This window comes from Haplochromis burtoni, unplaced genomic scaffold (genome assembly GCF_018398535.1).
Source record: "Haplochromis burtoni strain Fernald_Lab_line unplaced genomic scaffold, NCSU_Asbu1 Contig_298, whole genome shotgun sequence".
Lineage (NCBI taxonomy): Eukaryota > Metazoa > Chordata > Actinopteri > Cichliformes > Cichlidae > Haplochromis > Haplochromis burtoni.
The window spans coordinates 160,423-177,558 of NW_024582659.1; the positions used below are offsets into that span (position 1 = coordinate 160,423).

A 17,136-nucleotide genomic window follows, 5' to 3' on the forward strand; every position below is an offset into this window, starting at 1 on the left:
TCTGAATATCGCAAAATATTTTTAAAAATTGCAATAATATCGTATCGTGCGTTAAGTATTGTGATAATATAGTATCGTGGGATGTATGGTGATTCCCACCTCTACTAAACAGTAAAGCTGGAGGATGAACGCTAACTTTTTTCCAAGTTCCAAGGGTTCCCAATAGTTAGGGACAAATGCAGTTGCATGGTAAGATGCTGTAAACGGACCAAACTTCAGTTGGGAGAACAACTGAGATAATCCATCCACAATACGAGGTTAGTCATTAATACACTGCAACAACATGGGAATAGAGCAGCTGCAAGAGAATTCAACATTAATGAATCAATAGTACGGAAGTGGAGGAAGCAAGAAGAATGAATTGAGTAAAGTTTGACTTATCTGACTGTTTTGTTTCGCTTAATGCACCTTATAATCTGGTGTGCCTTGTGGTACAAAAAATACGGTACGCATTACCATTTTTTTTTGTTGTTGTTTTCCTGTCATGCCTGTTTCATTCATTCTGGAAGTACCGTATCCACTAGGTCACTGACTCTGGGAGAGACCAATAGTTATCAGTAGTGTAGGAGAGAAAGGGACAGGTAAAACACAGAATAGTATATTTTACCAATTATGTAACTGTTATACCTAAAAGAAAAAAAAAATCTTTGTTTTGATAATGTGGTTTCAAGATCTAATATTTGTGATAGAGATGGACCGATCCGATATTACGTATCGGTCCGATACTGACCTAAATTACTGGATCGGATATCAGAGAGAAATAAAAAATGTAATCCGATCCGAAGTATCACAAAATCATCTCAGAAACCACGCTACTTGGCGTAACCCAGCTCGGCGCATCGGAGCAGTATGTGTCACGTGATAGAGCGGCTGTTGTCTGCGAGACCTGTCGGCGGTCTGTTGGAGTATTTGGAGCTTCGCTACATGCTTCCTAACCGCAGCATTTCATTTCGGCGAAAACTATCCCAGAGAAGTAAAGCAAGTGTGTAAGTTCATCCCTGAATGTTTGCATAGTATTTCCACGTTAAGCTTAATAACTGATAACTGATATATTGAGCCCCAGCTGGACTGGCCATCGGAGTTCTATATTGAGGTGAAAAGGAAGCGATTTGTCCCGTACTTCAGCTAGAATTAAAAAATAGACATTTTTGTCTTTGCTGCGCAGTTGCATCTACTTCTCTCATTCACTCCCCCTTCCTCTCCTGTTATTACTTCAAACATGAAACTGATCAATGATCAGCTGATCGGCTTTTCTGCCGCAAGTCCCGTCTTTCTTGTTTGTTTATCGCCCACTTTGCGCTAGAAAGAGGAGACCAGCGGATAAACAACAGCAGCGCGTTTAAGCATGATAAGCTGTTGTTAGAATGTATTTAATATTACTTTCTAGTATCAGCTGAGGTTTGCTGGAGCCACAGCTGTAAAAGCTGCTGGTCATGATATCTGTTTGGACATCTGGTGAGAGGGAAACATGAAGATGAAACCAGGAGATGTCCTTACTGAATCATCAGAGCTGAACAGGTGATGGAGAAACAGGTTTACCTTTTAGGTGACATGGATAAGTTATGAAGTTATGAACTGTTTCTGAGAGACAAATAACACCAGGATCCTTTTCTACGTAGCTGACAGCTGGTAACTGTGCAGGGGGCCAGGTTGGGCATTAACAGGGAAAGGGGGGCACAAAGAAATATTTTTCTTTGTTATGTCATTTAAAAACTTTGAATAAATAATTATCTGAATTTTACAACAAAAGTGGCCATCTGATTAAATGTATAGAAATCCATTATTGTATATAGTAACTAATAAGTCTAATATACATCCTAGTAAGCTATAGTACTTTATCCTTTGGGAAGGTACCATCTGTGCAGTCTGCAGTTCTGTTGAAGAAAGATGTTGAGTCTATTTAATTATTGTAGAAAAATAATTGATTTCTGTGCATTTGTTTTACACTTGCATTAAATTAAAGTTGATTACATCGATTAAGGGAGCGAGCACAAATGCAAAAACTGAGCGAGAGGGGCTGCTATTGTGTGTATGGATAATAGCAAACACTGAAATACATGTTTTGCACACAGCAACGAGTTTTGTTCACTCAAATTTAGCTTTTTATAGCTCAAAATAAATTTCTCCTCAAAATGCAACACATGCACCTGCAAATGTTTTTTATGTGCGCTCAGAATAATGGCACAAAAGTAACGCCATACACCCCTAGTTTTAATGGTTTGGGGCATAGTGGGAAGTATATTACATGTACTTCCTAACTGTCTGTCTAACACTGTCATTTGTGGAAAAGCCCAATGAACCTCTTGACATCAACTATGAAACAGTTTGTTGGCGCAGTTATAAATTACATTTACATATAGGACAAAAGAGTGCAAGATAAGTGTACCACTAGAAATTTGGACTTGAGTAATGTTGTCAATTACTTTGCTGAGTGCAAAGCCAGAAAGATGACATTCAGATTCAACAATAGTTTGTTTTTTGGAAGGACTGATGTATCAGAATCAGAATCAGAATCAGAATGGGGTTTATTGCCAGATGTTGAGGTTTACAACATTAGGAAATTGCTGCGGTGCTTCAGTGCAAACAATAAGATATGTAGGATATATCGAGAAGCTGGTCCATTAGAAATAGTTATTGAATGAGGAATTCTATTCATTAGTGTGCTGGTTTGGTACAGTGACCACAGTGAAGACCTGTAGTTAATGGACTTCACCCAACTTCCGTTTGAGATTGCTGTTCATGGCACTGGAATGATACAGTTAATACTGTTGATTATTCCTGTACTATACAATTTTTGCATTTACACAGTGTGTGTCTGTGTGAGAGAGAGACAGAGTGAGATAGTGTGTATACTCAGGTACAAGTTGGTGGGAACGATAACCACTGTTTTTGTCTGCTAGAGTGGTTTTTTCACTGCATATTCTGCACCAAAACTCTGTGCGTTCATCATTTGTTTGAAGCCAGCTCACCTCCTGCAACCCCTTTTCCATTCTCGGAAAAGGGGTTCTGACATTGTCCTTCTGACATTTCTTTGGAGGTGGAGGAACATCAAAGTAATTGCGTAAAGGAGCTTGCTTCTTGGACATCTTTAAGAGTTCTAAACAAATGTTTGTCCTCCTCCAGAAAATCTTATGTACGCAAACGCGTGTTGCAACTTCTTATCTGGTGCGCGTCTTTTATTTTGACAGAAAATGCACACCTGCGGACCACTTATGTGCACCCCTGGTCATATTGTAAATCCAAACACATGATCATATAAACCCAACAGATTAGTATTTTTGTCTGCTATCCATTTATTTTTTATGAGCTAGTGATGCAATACTTGTCTACACATATCCACAGGTGACAGCACATGATGCTTATTCTGAAACAACTGTGGGAAGGCTGGGCAGGATCCTGGTCCAGAAATTCACGTAAGGCATCCTCATTTTCTGTTGCACGTAGTTGTTGTCCATATCAGAATGGATCTCCAGGAACTGTGGTGCACTTCTGGTGAACGTTGGCCAGTTAACAGGCACGCTTGAGCCTCCGTTGTTGGGATCTCTGTGGACATAAAAAGAAAAAAGTAAAACATAAATACAGCAGCTTAATTTATATTTCAATACTTAGTTTAGTTGTTTGGTTTCTGTGATACTCTGACAATCGTTTGTGTCTGCAGAATTATACCCAGTTTTGGCAAAGTTGGTCCAGTAGGAGATCATGGCGCCGGAGACACGGCGATGGCTTGGCCAGTATCCAAGTGGTGTGGTGAAGGGCTTTCCAAACACGTACTGCAGGTCGTCAGCGTGGTCAGCTCCCATCCAGCTTGGGTAGGGCATGATAAGACCACCCATACGGTTGGGCTCAGAGAAGAGGTAGGAGTAGGTGCGCCCAGTTCTTTAATGAGAAAAAACATTGATGTGACAATAACTACACAACTGACAAAAACTATTTGACTTTCATTTCTGTAATTATTTATATGAATGAAATTTTACTGAGACCACTATTATCTCATTAAACTGTGACATCTGTATTGCAAGATAATATTCTCACGTGGCATGGTCAGCATGTAGATAAAGGGCAGCCTGTGTAGGAACCAGGAAGATGTAGTCCGTTCCTACTCCCACAATGGTTTTCTTGATGGTCTCCTGGCTGGGATTGCTTCCCCAGTTTGAAGTATAGGTGGAGTAGGCATTGTTCAGACCAACCGTGCCCTTCTCCTTTGTGTACGCTCCCAAGAGCCTCCTCACATCGTCACTGAAATCCGAAAGTGAGGATTAAGGTCTGATAAAACACCTTACTGTCACCTAAGTTTTGATATAGTGTTACATCCATGTTGGCATTGTTATTGTTTCAACTGATCAAATGGCTCAAACTCACATAGGGGTGCTAATTAGATCCGAGTTGATTGACGGAACATCTAAAGCAGTGAAAATATGCCCGTCCATGTCATTGACTCCAGCAATGTAATCAATTTCAGCTGCATTGTGGAACAAGTGGGAAGGATCTTCTGGCAAGAAGTCCCCATCAATCACAGGAGACAGGATCAGGTTGAAGACAATGGGGTCTGAGAAATGCAGACAATTAGAACATGTACTATATGCAGAACAAACTTTGTTTTATATATACTGTGTTAGCCAGCATATAGTTTAAACTGTTGGATTTGCTTGTATCCCATTGAACTTTGTGAGCAATCTTGTCAGAAAAGCTTTCATCGTGTCTAAAATGAGAATGTAAAGTAGGCTGTGTGGAATGTAATCCTTACTATCGGGTGAACCGGACAAACTGATAGTGCCTGCCAGTGTTAGGGCTCCAGGATCAGCCATCTTCAAACAGGCAGCCATTCTGTTATCAGTTGGGCACTTGACCTTCTGAGCAACCTGCAGAGTGGGTGTAAATTAATAATTATGTGCTATTGTTAAAGCTGTTTACACAGATTTTGTATTCCTATTATTTGTTCCGAAAGAGTGATTATATCCAGAGAAGCTGCTATGTACCTCCTCAGCGAACTTGCGAGGGTTCTTGTTGATTCCCCAGGGGCAAAGTGCCACTCCACTCTGGGAGATGGCTCTCCTGATGATGCCTTTATTGTGGGGAGTGAGAGTCTGTGGGTGGAAGGTTAGGAAGAATACTTAGTTTGATCTTGTGCAACAACTTTATGGTTTCCAGTGCAAATAGCAAGCCAACAATTGTAACCACTGTAGCAGATGGGTGAGAACCAGGTCTAGGTCTGCTGTAAGTGTCACCTCAACATAAATGACTAAATTTGATCTGTTGACTGTGATGTTGCTTACAGTGTTTTTATTTTAGCAAACAGTTTGTGCAGGAATTCGCTTCTTCAGTTCCTTGCAAACTAAGTTGCCAGTGTGAGTTTATAGCTCAAAACTCTATAATCTTGTCCAAATATGGTCACTGGTTCTAACAACCAAGGATTTTGATATACCGTAAATGTCGGGCTATAAGCCGCTACTTTTTGCACAAGCTTTGAACCCTGCGGCTTTTAGTCAGGTGCGGCTTTTCTATGGATTGTCCGTGATTTTTGTCATATCGTAAGACGATTTGTTTTGTGTGTTCCGCTGTTGTACGGCACTACGTTGCCTGGCGGAAGGATCGGGGTTCAAGAGTGGTATGTTAGTCACATGTCCGTCCGCCAGGCAACGTAGTGCCGTACGAAGTAGCGCGAAAAACAAACTTCAAAGTAGCGGTACGCGTTCAGCGGGAGTCGTGGATGATGAGCGGCGATAAACTTGCAAGTTATGCCCAAAAAGCAAGTTATGCCCAACTCCACCGGTGGATTCTGACAGCGTGGAAAAGTGTGAAAACATCCACGATCACCAACGGATTTTGAAGGGCTGGACTGCTGCATGATGGAGAGGAGGACACCGCCACGGCCCTTCTGAGGGTGTTCGACTCTGACACTGACAACGAGGATTTCTTTGGTTTTGAAAGTGACAACGAAGGAGAGAAGAAGAGTGGATGACGAAGCCATCCTGAGCCTGTTTGTATCCGACACTGGAGAAGAGGACTTTGGTGGTTTTAGTGCGCAGGAAGAAGAGAAAGATGGTGGTGAATGACTGACTTTTCTTCTTGTTAAAGCTGTGTCACTGCACCTGAGCCTAAAAGGTAGTCCGAATCTATTTTTCTGGTGTGCTGTAGGCTACTGTTATGTACTACATGTGCAAATATGTACCCATAACTTGTTTTTCAAAATATTAATAAAAGTGATGTCTCCAAACAGCCATCTCTTTCCTGACAATTCCCTTTGTGCATATTCTCTTACATATGATAAGTCAACATTGAAACACCTGCGGCTTTTGGTCAGGTGCGGCTAATGTATGTACAAAACAGGATTTTCCCCTGATTTTAGCTTGTGCGGCTAATATTTAGGTGTGCTTTGTAGTCCGGGAAATACGGTATGTGTGTATATATACATATCTGTGGAAATGTATTTTCACCTGGAAGCTAACACTAGCTCCACCTGCAGATTCCCCAAAGATGGTGATGTTGCCAGGGTCACCTCCAAATGAGCGGATGTTTCTGTGTACCCAAGCAATGGCAGCCTGCTGATCCCACAAACCGTAGTTTCCTGGGGATCAAATATATTTCAGCTCATGAGAAGAATCACTGCTTTAATGGAAGTATTTTTATAAATGGCAACCTAGCATGTACCAGGCTCTGTAAAGTGTGTGTAACTTACCAGGCAAGCCAGAGTCTCCACTGCTCAGGAAACCCAGTGTTCCCACACGGTACCCCACCGTCACTACAATAACATTCCCTCTGTCTGCAATCTCCTGTCCGCTGTACAGGTAATTATCCAGGAAGTTCGCACCCATGGAGCCTCCAACCAGGAAGCCTCCTCCATAGATCCAAACCATGACAGGGAGACCGGCAGATACTAGAGGACAAAGTTAGTGAAATTTAGTCTTTGTCTAATTTACATTAAAAAATAAACAAATAACCTAGGGCTGCGCAAGTTAATGCGTTATTATCACATCAACGCATTCATTGATTAATAACGACAATTATTTTATTTTGAAGGTCCATGCTAACTGCCTCAGAACATAAAAAGCCACGGGTCACAGGAGGGATGGGATGTTGATCTGTGCAGGCTTGAAATGGGTGACATTATGCATCTCAACCAATGAGATCATTTATGGTGGGCTCGATAGTACTGCAGGGCAGAGTTGATAGAACTAAAGTTATTTGTAAGAGCTGCAAAGTTGAGTTTTCTTATCATCGGAGTACAGTGGTCTCTCGCTATAACGCGGTTCACCTTTTGCAGCCTCGCTGTTTCACAGATTTTTTTTTTGTGTGTGTGCAATTTTGCGTCCTTTTTTTCCCCTGCGCATTGTATTCTGCGTTCTTATTGACTGTAGACCATTGTCAATCAATCTCATGCCGTGTCTCCTGTACAGTACAGAATGTGTTCAGCTTGTCAAATTAACATAAATCTTTGATCGCTAGCAGTATGACTCTTACGTGCTGTACTGTATGTTTGTAAGTTATCTCCCCAACAAACACAACAGTGTCAACGAAACCTTTTGCACCGTCAAAGGCACCTGTGGTAGCACCCAAAAGGCAGAGGAAGATGCTAACCACCGCACAAAAAGTTGGACTTCTGGGTATGCTGAAGGAAGGTATAAGTTACTGTATTTTTTGGACCATAAGGCACACCAGATTATAAGGCGCATTAAACAGGGTTTGATCTTTGGTTTCATTCTATAATACTGGATTTATTTTTCTACGAAGGTTTGAACTTTGAGAGTGTTTAAACAAGAGAGAAAAGTGTGAAAATGTTCATGTCTGTCTGAGAAAAGTGTCTAAAGTGTGTAGTGAGGGGTTTTACAGCCTTAACACATCTATAATAACTGTAAAAAATAAAGCTGACTACTTCATGGATTTCACCTATCGCTGGTTATTTTTAGAGCGTAACTTGCACGATAAACGAGGGACCACTGTACTTCAAGTCTGAAGTATCACTTAAATGCATTACAAGCTATTGATGCCAGCAAAACACCCACTTAAACAAACAGTGGCAGGAGGATCGGCAGACTACATTGGATGCAGCTTGTAGGAGAAGTATAGTTAAACAAAACGGGAGAAGCTAACAATCGCCATAACAAAGTGGCTAGCTACAAACTGCAAGTCCATTATTATCGTGGAAGATGTCGGTCTGATGAGCCTCCCTCAAGACACACCAGAATTCACAAGCTGTACAAAAAGGAGAGCACTATGAAAGCAACTGTGTCATTATGTGCACTAGCTGTTGCTCCCTCTGGAATCTAGTGGATGTCACTAGGTAACCATAATTACCTGAGAGTTGCAGTACATTATATTGATGAACAGTGGGAGCTGCGTTTGCATGCTCTGACTGCAGCGAAAACAGAAGAGAGTGCCAAAGAGTAAGAAAATTTCAATTTAGAGGAATAGATAAATGCAGTAAATTTTGTCAACTCAATCTAGATTACTGAAGGTGGGTTTTGGGGCGGGGGGGTTGACTGAGATTCTCCACTGGAAATCAAGAATAAACAGACTTCACAGAATAAAAGTCCTTTGACAGTAAATGATCTTGAACATCTCCCTGACAACAGAAAATGTTTCTGGTGGTACCTGAAAAAAATCAACATATTTATAAATGTTAAATTGCTGTTGATCAAAAGGTGCTTGTTATAAAGTTATGCTCGTGATTCTTTGTTGGATCTGATTAGATTCATGTTTATGTTGAGATCGACAAGAAGTGTTTTAACTGCTACTGTGTTAAGGAATTAGTGCTGTTAAAAAGCACCTTATTTCTTTAAAGGCGTTGCTAACTGATAGCAACGTTGCTAACTCATATAGCACATCCGCTATATGAGATGAGCACTTCTCATATAGCAGTGCTATGGGTGCCGGTTTAGCTCAGTGGGTGAGCAGGTGTATGGCTGGAGAGCAGTGGGCCTGGGTTTGAGTCCAACCTGCGGCCTTTTCCTGCGTGTTCTCGCAGAGAATCATGCAATTCATGCGATCACAATTTTAAAAATTTAATCGTTGCCCAGCACTAAAATAAACTTTTGTGCATTTCTGTTTTTACCTGAGCTGCCATGAGGAACCCAGATGTTAAGGTACAGGCAGTCTGTACTGCCGATGTAGTCAGTCATCACAAGGTTCAACTGAAGGCATCTGGGCTTGTAGTCTGTGGCCTGTAGAATACCTGACCAGAAACACATTAAAAGAGTTAAATATTACATTTGAAAAATTATCAGGATACATGTGTATGTTACTTCACACAGCGCAGGTCTTAGCTTGCCTACCTTTGCAAGTAGTAGAAGTAATTTTCTATTGACTGATTAAAGTTAACAGGAGACATGCAGAAAAGGCTGCTGAGAGTTTCAGAGATAACAGCTAAAGACTGATGAGAAACTTAATCAGTCTACCTACCATCCCAACCACGGTGAGGCTTTGGTTTCTCAAATGTTCCAGGAGCATCAGCAAAGGGAATCCCCAAGAAGATATCCATGGATCGGCCTGATCCCAGACTCTTCGATTTTCCCTCAACCTTCCCTCCCTCGGTCTGCACCACACCAAGCTAAAGAGATAAAGCACAATGAGATTAAAAAATGTTGATACATTTGTAGCTAAATAGTCTTTGCACAACAAGATGACAAAAAATCCTGTAAACATGAAAAATACACATTTTGTGTAACACTTACAGAGGCCGCAGAGGCCGTCTCTAGAAACAAAGCAACAGCTATCAAAATCCCCAGCGTCAGCATCATGAGTAACTGGCAGAATGGCACCGATTGTCACCCTGACTTTTATAAAGCGGACTCCTCCCCTGGACAACATCTGACCTGTGTGAAGTTCGTGGGCCTGCTTTTCTCACAGTTACATAATATTTAACCACCTTGTGTACATTACACCTTCCCAAATACTTCCCGTGTATCATATCATTATATCATTAATTTCCATATTTTCGAGAAGGAAAATAAGTTGTTTTAGACTCAGTGAGCAGAGAGACAAATTTAGCCAAATGTTCATGTAAGTTGCCTAATGTGTAAGAATGACCACAGGTCAGGATGTATTTTGAAATATTTCACGCAGACAAATAATGACAGTCTGATTCTGGACATGCAAAGAAGGCTACTAGTATTATGTTTGGCATCTCGTTTTTTAATTTAATGAATTACTTCAAAAATAGAGAGCTGGTTCAAAAAAACACACAAACAAAACAGACAGAGATTGTGTTACAGTCCTGACCAGAGCCTTCGTAAGACATGCAAGTGATTAATCTTTCACGTGTGACTTTGAGTTTTCCCCCACTATTTATCAGGAAACCATCCTCTATTGAGTTTACACAGCTGTCAGACTGTGCACAGAGTCACACTCCTCTAGCCAATCTGAAAAGTTAACCATTATGTTTTGAATGCTTCAAAACTGAACTGTAAATGCCTTTATTGTAGCCTACAATTAATAACTATTTCTACTATAAAGTGCAAATTTGCTGAGTCAGCGTTATCTCTTATGTGCTTTTCCACGGCTACTGATTTTATCTGTGACATAATCTATACACCTATGGGGTCCGTGCATATACAGCAACAGTGTCTGCATGTGCATGACACTCACCTGCCACATATCTAGTCAGCCAATCACATGACAGCAACTATTGCGTTTAGGGATGTAAGCATGGTCCAGATGACCTGCTGACCCCCAAATGGCAAAGAAAAGCAATTTAAGTGACTTTGAATATGACTTGGTTGTTGATGCTAGTCTGTGTATTTCAGAAACTGCTGATCTACTGGGAGTTTCCCTCACAATCATCTCTAGGGTTCAAAGGCATGGTCTGAAAATGAGAAAATGACCAGTGAGCAGCAGGGTGAAAAATGCCTTGTTGATGTCAAACATCAGAGGAGTTGACTTTTAGGTTTGTTAGGTATGAAGCTATCATTAGCTTGCTAGCCCTGGCATCTCCACATATATATATTTAGAGCTTCAGGTGTAAATTCAAATAGATCAAATAAAACTAAGACAACCATATTTGTCTCTGCTATGCTAATTTTTAATGAACTAGCACTGATACTGATACTTTTAGATCAACATGTCTGCACATGTCCACAGTGGATAGCACATGCTCCTTCTTCAGAGCCCACTGTGGGAAGGCTGAAGCCCTCGGTATGCACCAGCTAAAGAGATAAAGCACAATGAGACTAATATACATAACGTATCCTGATGTTTTTTCAAATGTAATATTCAACTCTTTAAATGTGTGTTTCTGGTCAGGTATTCTACAGGCCAAAGACTACAAGCCCAGGTCATCTCAAATTGGTTTCCAATTGAGTCCAATGTGCTTAAATGGCCTCCACAAAAACAAAACCTAAATCCAGTTGAGCACCTTTGGGATGTGCTAGAATAAGAGATGTGCATCATGCATTCGATGCTAATATTGCCGGCGCTGGAGGAGAAAATAAAATCCTACTAGCTGACACATTTCTTACACAAGTCAAATCACTGTCTCCCTTCGTGACATAATAACAGGTGAATTATCTTTTAAGGATGAGGTGGCCAAATTTGCTGAGTGAAATACTCATTATGAATGTGGGCATTGGGTGGTGACATGATCGGTATCTGGGACCACAAAATCACTAAACACAGGAAAAAAAGGAACCATTTCACTTTTTAAGAAGAGAAAAATATGAGGAACCGTAGAAAATTTAACCCAGTGTTAAAGCACTCTGAGCTGTATTGTCTCTTGTCCTGTCCTTGTTTATCTTACATAGATATAGTTAGTATTAGGGCCTTTTTATCTTTTTCATTTTATTTAAATTTTGTGAGTTATTATTATTTGTAATTTCTAGTTTTATATCCGTTGTAGATATATTTTGATATTCTTATAAATGCACTATGGGCGGCTTTGGGTGAAATGGCATTTCGATTCGCTGTATACTGTGTATATTGTTGTATTAACAACATGAATTGAATTGAATTGAACTGGCCTTTGAGCTAAGGGTGCTTAAACTAACTTTGCAAGGTATGAAGCTATCATTAGCTTGCTAGCCCTTTTGTCTCCACATATTTAGAGCTTCAGGTGCAAATTCAAAAGTCATCTTTATTTAGCACATTTAAACCACATCAAGTGTCTGCCAAAGTGCTGAACAGAGGGATAATATAATCAAAAAGAAAGAATTAAAATAGATATGATGAAAACATTATAGAAACCCCTGATAGTTGATCAAATAAAACTAAGACAACCATATTTTCTCTAATATGTTTATTTTTCATGAACTAGCACTGATACTGATACTTTATTTAGATCTACATGTCTGCACATGTCCACAGTGAATAGTACATGCCCCTTATTCAGAGGTGACTGTGGGAAGGCTGGGCAGCATGCTGGTCCAGAAATGCACATAACGCAGCCTCATTTCCTGCCTTATGTAATTCTGGTTCATGTCAGAATTGATCTCCAGGAACTTTTCACCACTTCTGGTGAATGTTGGCCAGGAAGCAGGCACGGCTGAATCTCCCTTGTTAGGATCTCTGTTGATCAGAGAAATTGAAAACATCACTGATGTGTTTTTAATTTGTATTACAATAAGTGATTCAGTTGTTTGATTTCTTTGACGCAAAAATCTGTGTTTGCAGAATTATACCCAGTTTTGGCAAAGTTGGTCCAGTAGGAGATCAAATAGTCAGAGACACGGCGATGGCTTGGCCAGTATACAAGTGGTGAGCTGAAGGGCTTTCCAAACACGTACTGCAGGTCGTCAGCGTGGTCAGCTCCCATCCAGCTTGGGTAGGGCAATAAAGGACCGCCCAGAAGGTTGGGCTCAGAGAAGAGGTAGGAGTAGGTGCGACCAGTTCTTTGATGAGACAAAAAGAACAGGAAAATTAATGTGATGATAACTCCACCGCTGCTAAAAAAATATGTATTTTTATCTCGTAAGTAATTAATTAGATAAACTGTGACATCTGTATTTCAAGGTCACATTCTCACGTGGCATGGTCAGCATGAAGATAAAGGGCAGCCTGTGTAGGAACCAGGAAAATGTAGTCTGTTTCAATATCAACAATGGTTTTCTTGATGGTATCCCAGGTGGGAAAACTTCCCCAATTTGAGGTATACGTGGAGTAGGCATTGTTCAGGCCAGACTCACCCTTCTCCTTTGTCAAGGCAGCCAAAAGCCTCCTCACATCGTTACTGCAATCAGAAAGAGAGAACTGATAAAATTCCTTACTGCCACCAAATCATGGTTTACCGTTTTGCGATGTGTAAGTTGTTTGAAATTGTTTCATGATGCAATTCCAAATCACTCCAAAGCTGATCAAAGCACTCAAACTCACGTAGGGGTGACAACCAGATCAAGGTTGACTGATGGAACATCAAAATTGGTGAACATATGCCCGTCCATGTTGTTGACTCCAGCAATGTAGTCAATTTCAGCTGCATTGTGGAACAAGTTGGAAGGATCGTCCGGCAAGAAATCACCATCGATCACAGGGGCTATCTCCAGGTTCAACACAAGGGGCTCTAAGATATGCACACAATCAGAAATCATTATATATATGCCAGAAATTGTGCAATAATTAGTATGAATATAATTTGGTGGGTAATTTAAGCAGAACTGTTTTCATCACGTATAAATTAGGTTTTGTGGAACGTAGTCCTTACGATCAGGTGAACTAAGCAAATTCACAGTTCCCGCCTTTGTTAGGGTCCCAGGATCAGTCATCTTCAGACAGGAAGCCATTCTGTTATCAGTTGGGCAGTTGACCTTCCGAGCAACCTGCAGAGTGGGTGCAAATTATCTGTAATTACCCCCATGTTTTATGCATATGTTTTGTATTATTATTTCCTTACTTGATCAAAAAAAAAAAAAGTGGTTATATGTAAAGAAGCTGCTATGTACCTCCTCAGCAAACCTACGAGGGTTTCTGTTGAGTGCCCAGGGGCAAAGTGCCACCCCACTCTGGGAGATGGCTCTCCTGATGATCCCTTTATTGTGGGGAGTGAGAGTCTGTAGGTGGAATGTCAGGAGAAATACATATTTCACTATCTGCTTTGAAATGAGTTCCACCTATGGATAGATGGTCAGAAAAAGAACAAATACTCTCACCTGGAAGCTAACACTAACTCCACCTGCAGATTCTCCAAAGACAGTGATGTTGTCAGGGTCGCCTCCAAATGAGCGGATGTTTCTGTGCACCCAGGCGATGGCGGCCTGCTGATCCCACAAACCGTAGTTTCCTGAGGATTAAATATAATCAAGTTTGTGGAAAGAATCACTATTTAAATGGAAGTATTTCTGTATTGGCAGTCCAGCATGTACCAGGCTCTATAAGATGTGTGTACCTACCAGGTAAATCAGAATCTCCAGTGCTCATGAAGCCCATAGGTCCCACACGGTACCCAAGTGTCACTACAATAACATTCCCTCTGTCTGCTATCTCCTTTCCATAGTACATGTAGTTATCCAGGTAGTAAGGCCCCATGGAGCCTCCAATCATGAAGCCTCCTCCGTAGATCCAAACCATGACAGGGAGACCAGAAGATACTAGAGGGATGAAGACAATTAGCACTGGTCTAATTTAATATATAAACATTTTTGGCTTCTGTCTTTACCTGAGCTGCCATGAGGAACCCAAATGTTAAGGTACAGACAGTCCTCACTGCCTACGTAGCTATTCTGGAAGAAGTTCAGCTGAAGGCACTCGTCTCTGTACTGTGTGGCCTTTAGAACACCTGACCAGAAACACACATTAAAAGAGTAGTGTGTTATCATTTAAGATTACCATGAAGCATCAAGTATGTTATTATTACATATTTATTCACACAGAGCTGGCCTTAGCGAATGCTTATTTCCCTTTGCAAGCAGAAGATGAAACATATTTAAAAGGAAATGAACAGAAAAAGCTTCTGTGAGTTTCAAACATAATTGCTAAAGAGGTCAAATCTAGTGAAAAATGCTGTCCACCCACCTCCCCAACCAGGGTGACGCTTTGGTTTCTCAAACCTTCCAGGAATGTCAGCAAAGGGAATTCCCTTGAAGATGTCCATGGAACGGGATAATCCAAGACTAATTGTTTCACCCTCAACCATCCCTCCCTCAGTTTGCACCACACCAAGCTACAGAGATTAAGGCAATAAATGGACTAAATATGTGAGCCATAAAAAAAGATGGATGTTTGGGTTTTTTACCACACTGATTAAATTGAGCACGATACTTAGTGTAACAAAATTACACATTTTGTAATCACGCAGTCACAGCTGAATTATCAGTGCACAACCAAACTTGAAACATATTCTGCACAGTGAAACCTTTAGAGATATCCAAAAGAAAGTCTGTAAACATGAAAAATACATTTTATGTGATACTTACAGAGGCTGCAGAGGCCGTCTCCAGAAAAACAGCAACGGCAAACAAAACCCCCAGCTTCAGCATCATGATCAAGCTGTCAGAATTTCCCTGATTGTCAGCCAGACTTTTATAAAGGAACCAACATTGCACAACATCTGACCAACGTGGAGTCCGTGGCCCCTGGTTTTCTCACTGTTGAATAATATTTAACCACCTTGTATACACTACATCTTCCCCCAAACTTCCCCACATTTAACTAGAAAACCAAAATCGACTAAAAAAAAAAAAAGGTTAATGGTAGTTATCATGAGACATCTCTTTTAATGTCTGCTCTAATAAGTAGGTAAGCTATTTATAATTATTTATAAATATACAATAAGATTACAAATGATAAACAAGGAGCACAAATACTTTTATTCTTAGTCAACAGAAAAACTAATTCCGATACATACTCATGAAAATTAGCTGGAGTTAACTGGTGTTATTAAAATCTTTCTTGGGGAAAAAAAGAAAAATAGTCTCTTTTTATTTTATGTTCTGCACTTCTTCTATTTGCAGGTTTTCTCTACATCTAAAGAATATCTGGAGGTGCAGATGCCACCAATATTGTGTTTGGCTTGTATTTAGTTTAAATACTTCAAAAAGTCACTGTATTAAAAAAGGAATACCATGACACAATATATATGTTTTTCCTTACTTATCATCTGATACTCAGACTGTGTTTTGCCTTAACCTTTAACCTCTAACCACTTGGCTTGAAAAGGAAAAGTGGGCAGGAGAATTGCAAAGGAAAAGACAGGCCGTATGCTGAGAATCAGAACAGCCTTACACTAGTATCTCCTTAACAGGGTGAAAACTATACAGAAGATACACTACAAAACATGCATGTGACTTCACCATAACGTGTTCAACCCCCCTTTTTTTCAGTGTTGGTCGTATAAACAAGAACAGCCAAATATTCCTTAATTTCAAAGGTTAAAATTTTAAAAAAGAAGGAACATTCAGGGCCACATGAACTGACAGCAGCAGCACCACAAAACCAGCTTTTGACATTGGAAAGCTGCTGGATTTACTAGAACGCCACAGTGTCAGTTTTGTGACTGAAAGTTGTGAACAGAGATGTTTTGGTGGCTGGCCTCATGCATATGTATTTGTAAGAGTTTCACTTTCAGGACAAGAATTAACGTGATTGTGATATTTGCTGCTAAGAGTTTATTTCTAGGAGTGGGAGATGAAGTCATCAGGACCAGGTCCTAAACGGCACTTTGCTTGGATGGCTGAAAGCCGCGCGCGCGGTGCCAAAACGTTCGCCCTAAAACTCTTCACTTATTCCTCAGGCTGAGTGTCTAGACACGAGCCCCACTTACTCTCCGTCAGAAACACTGGGAGTTTCACTGGGACAAAAATGAACTGAATTGAGCTTCTTTTCTTGGCATTGCGCACCCAGCGAGCTGCTTTTCTCTGCTGAATCTGTAACTACGGAGCCCCCCAGGGGACATGGGAGAAAAAAAAATTGGGCTCCGTATGTAACAAATAGGAGTGTCAGCCTTCTCACATTTATCTGAATTGCCAGCAGAAGTGTCAGCAGTGTCTTTGACTACAGCTTAAGAGAAACTGCTTTTTGGGGCTCCTCTATTTACCCAAACATGAACATATTTAGAAAAAAAAGAGATCCACAAAAACAGTACAAGTACAGGACCAAAGTTCATGTTGTTCTTCAGTGTTTTGCAGTTCATAGTTCAAATTGAACATTCTAAATATTTTATTCATGTACTTTCTGAGTGCCTTGTTCAGTAAAAACAAACAAACAAAAAACTTAAAACAG

The 17,136-nt window shown here is 40.5% G+C and overlaps 2 protein-coding genes across 2 annotated transcripts; both read right to left on the reverse strand.

Annotated features, from left to right (window-relative positions):
• Window positions 1-3,273: 3,273 nt before the first annotated feature.
• On the reverse strand, window positions 3,274-9,788 carry LOC102305033 (bile salt-activated lipase). Its single transcript, XM_005941359.2, has 11 exons — window positions 9,669-9,788; window positions 9,397-9,544; window positions 9,050-9,169; window positions 6,677-6,874; window positions 6,435-6,565; window positions 4,977-5,084; window positions 4,745-4,859; window positions 4,360-4,546; window positions 4,033-4,236; window positions 3,667-3,876; window positions 3,274-3,543 (listed from the first exon to the last, which is right to left on the reverse strand). The coding sequence occupies exons 1-11, from the start codon at window positions 9,732-9,734 to the stop codon at window positions 3,360-3,362; spliced, it is 1,671 nt and encodes a 556-aa protein (XP_005941421.1). The 5' UTR covers window positions 9,735-9,788; the 3' UTR covers window positions 3,274-3,359.
• A 2,420-nt stretch (window positions 9,789-12,208) lies between these two features.
• LOC102305342 (bile salt-activated lipase) lies at window positions 12,209-15,484 on the reverse strand. Its single transcript, XM_005941360.3, has 11 exons — window positions 15,333-15,484; window positions 14,932-15,079; window positions 14,576-14,695; window positions 14,310-14,507; window positions 14,070-14,200; window positions 13,863-13,970; window positions 13,625-13,739; window positions 13,297-13,483; window positions 12,950-13,153; window positions 12,606-12,815; window positions 12,209-12,492 (listed from the first exon to the last, which is right to left on the reverse strand). The coding sequence occupies exons 1-11, from the start codon at window positions 15,396-15,398 to the stop codon at window positions 12,309-12,311; spliced, it is 1,671 nt and encodes a 556-aa protein (XP_005941422.1). The 5' UTR covers window positions 15,399-15,484; the 3' UTR covers window positions 12,209-12,308.
• Between the last annotated feature and the right edge of the window lie 1,652 nt (window positions 15,485-17,136).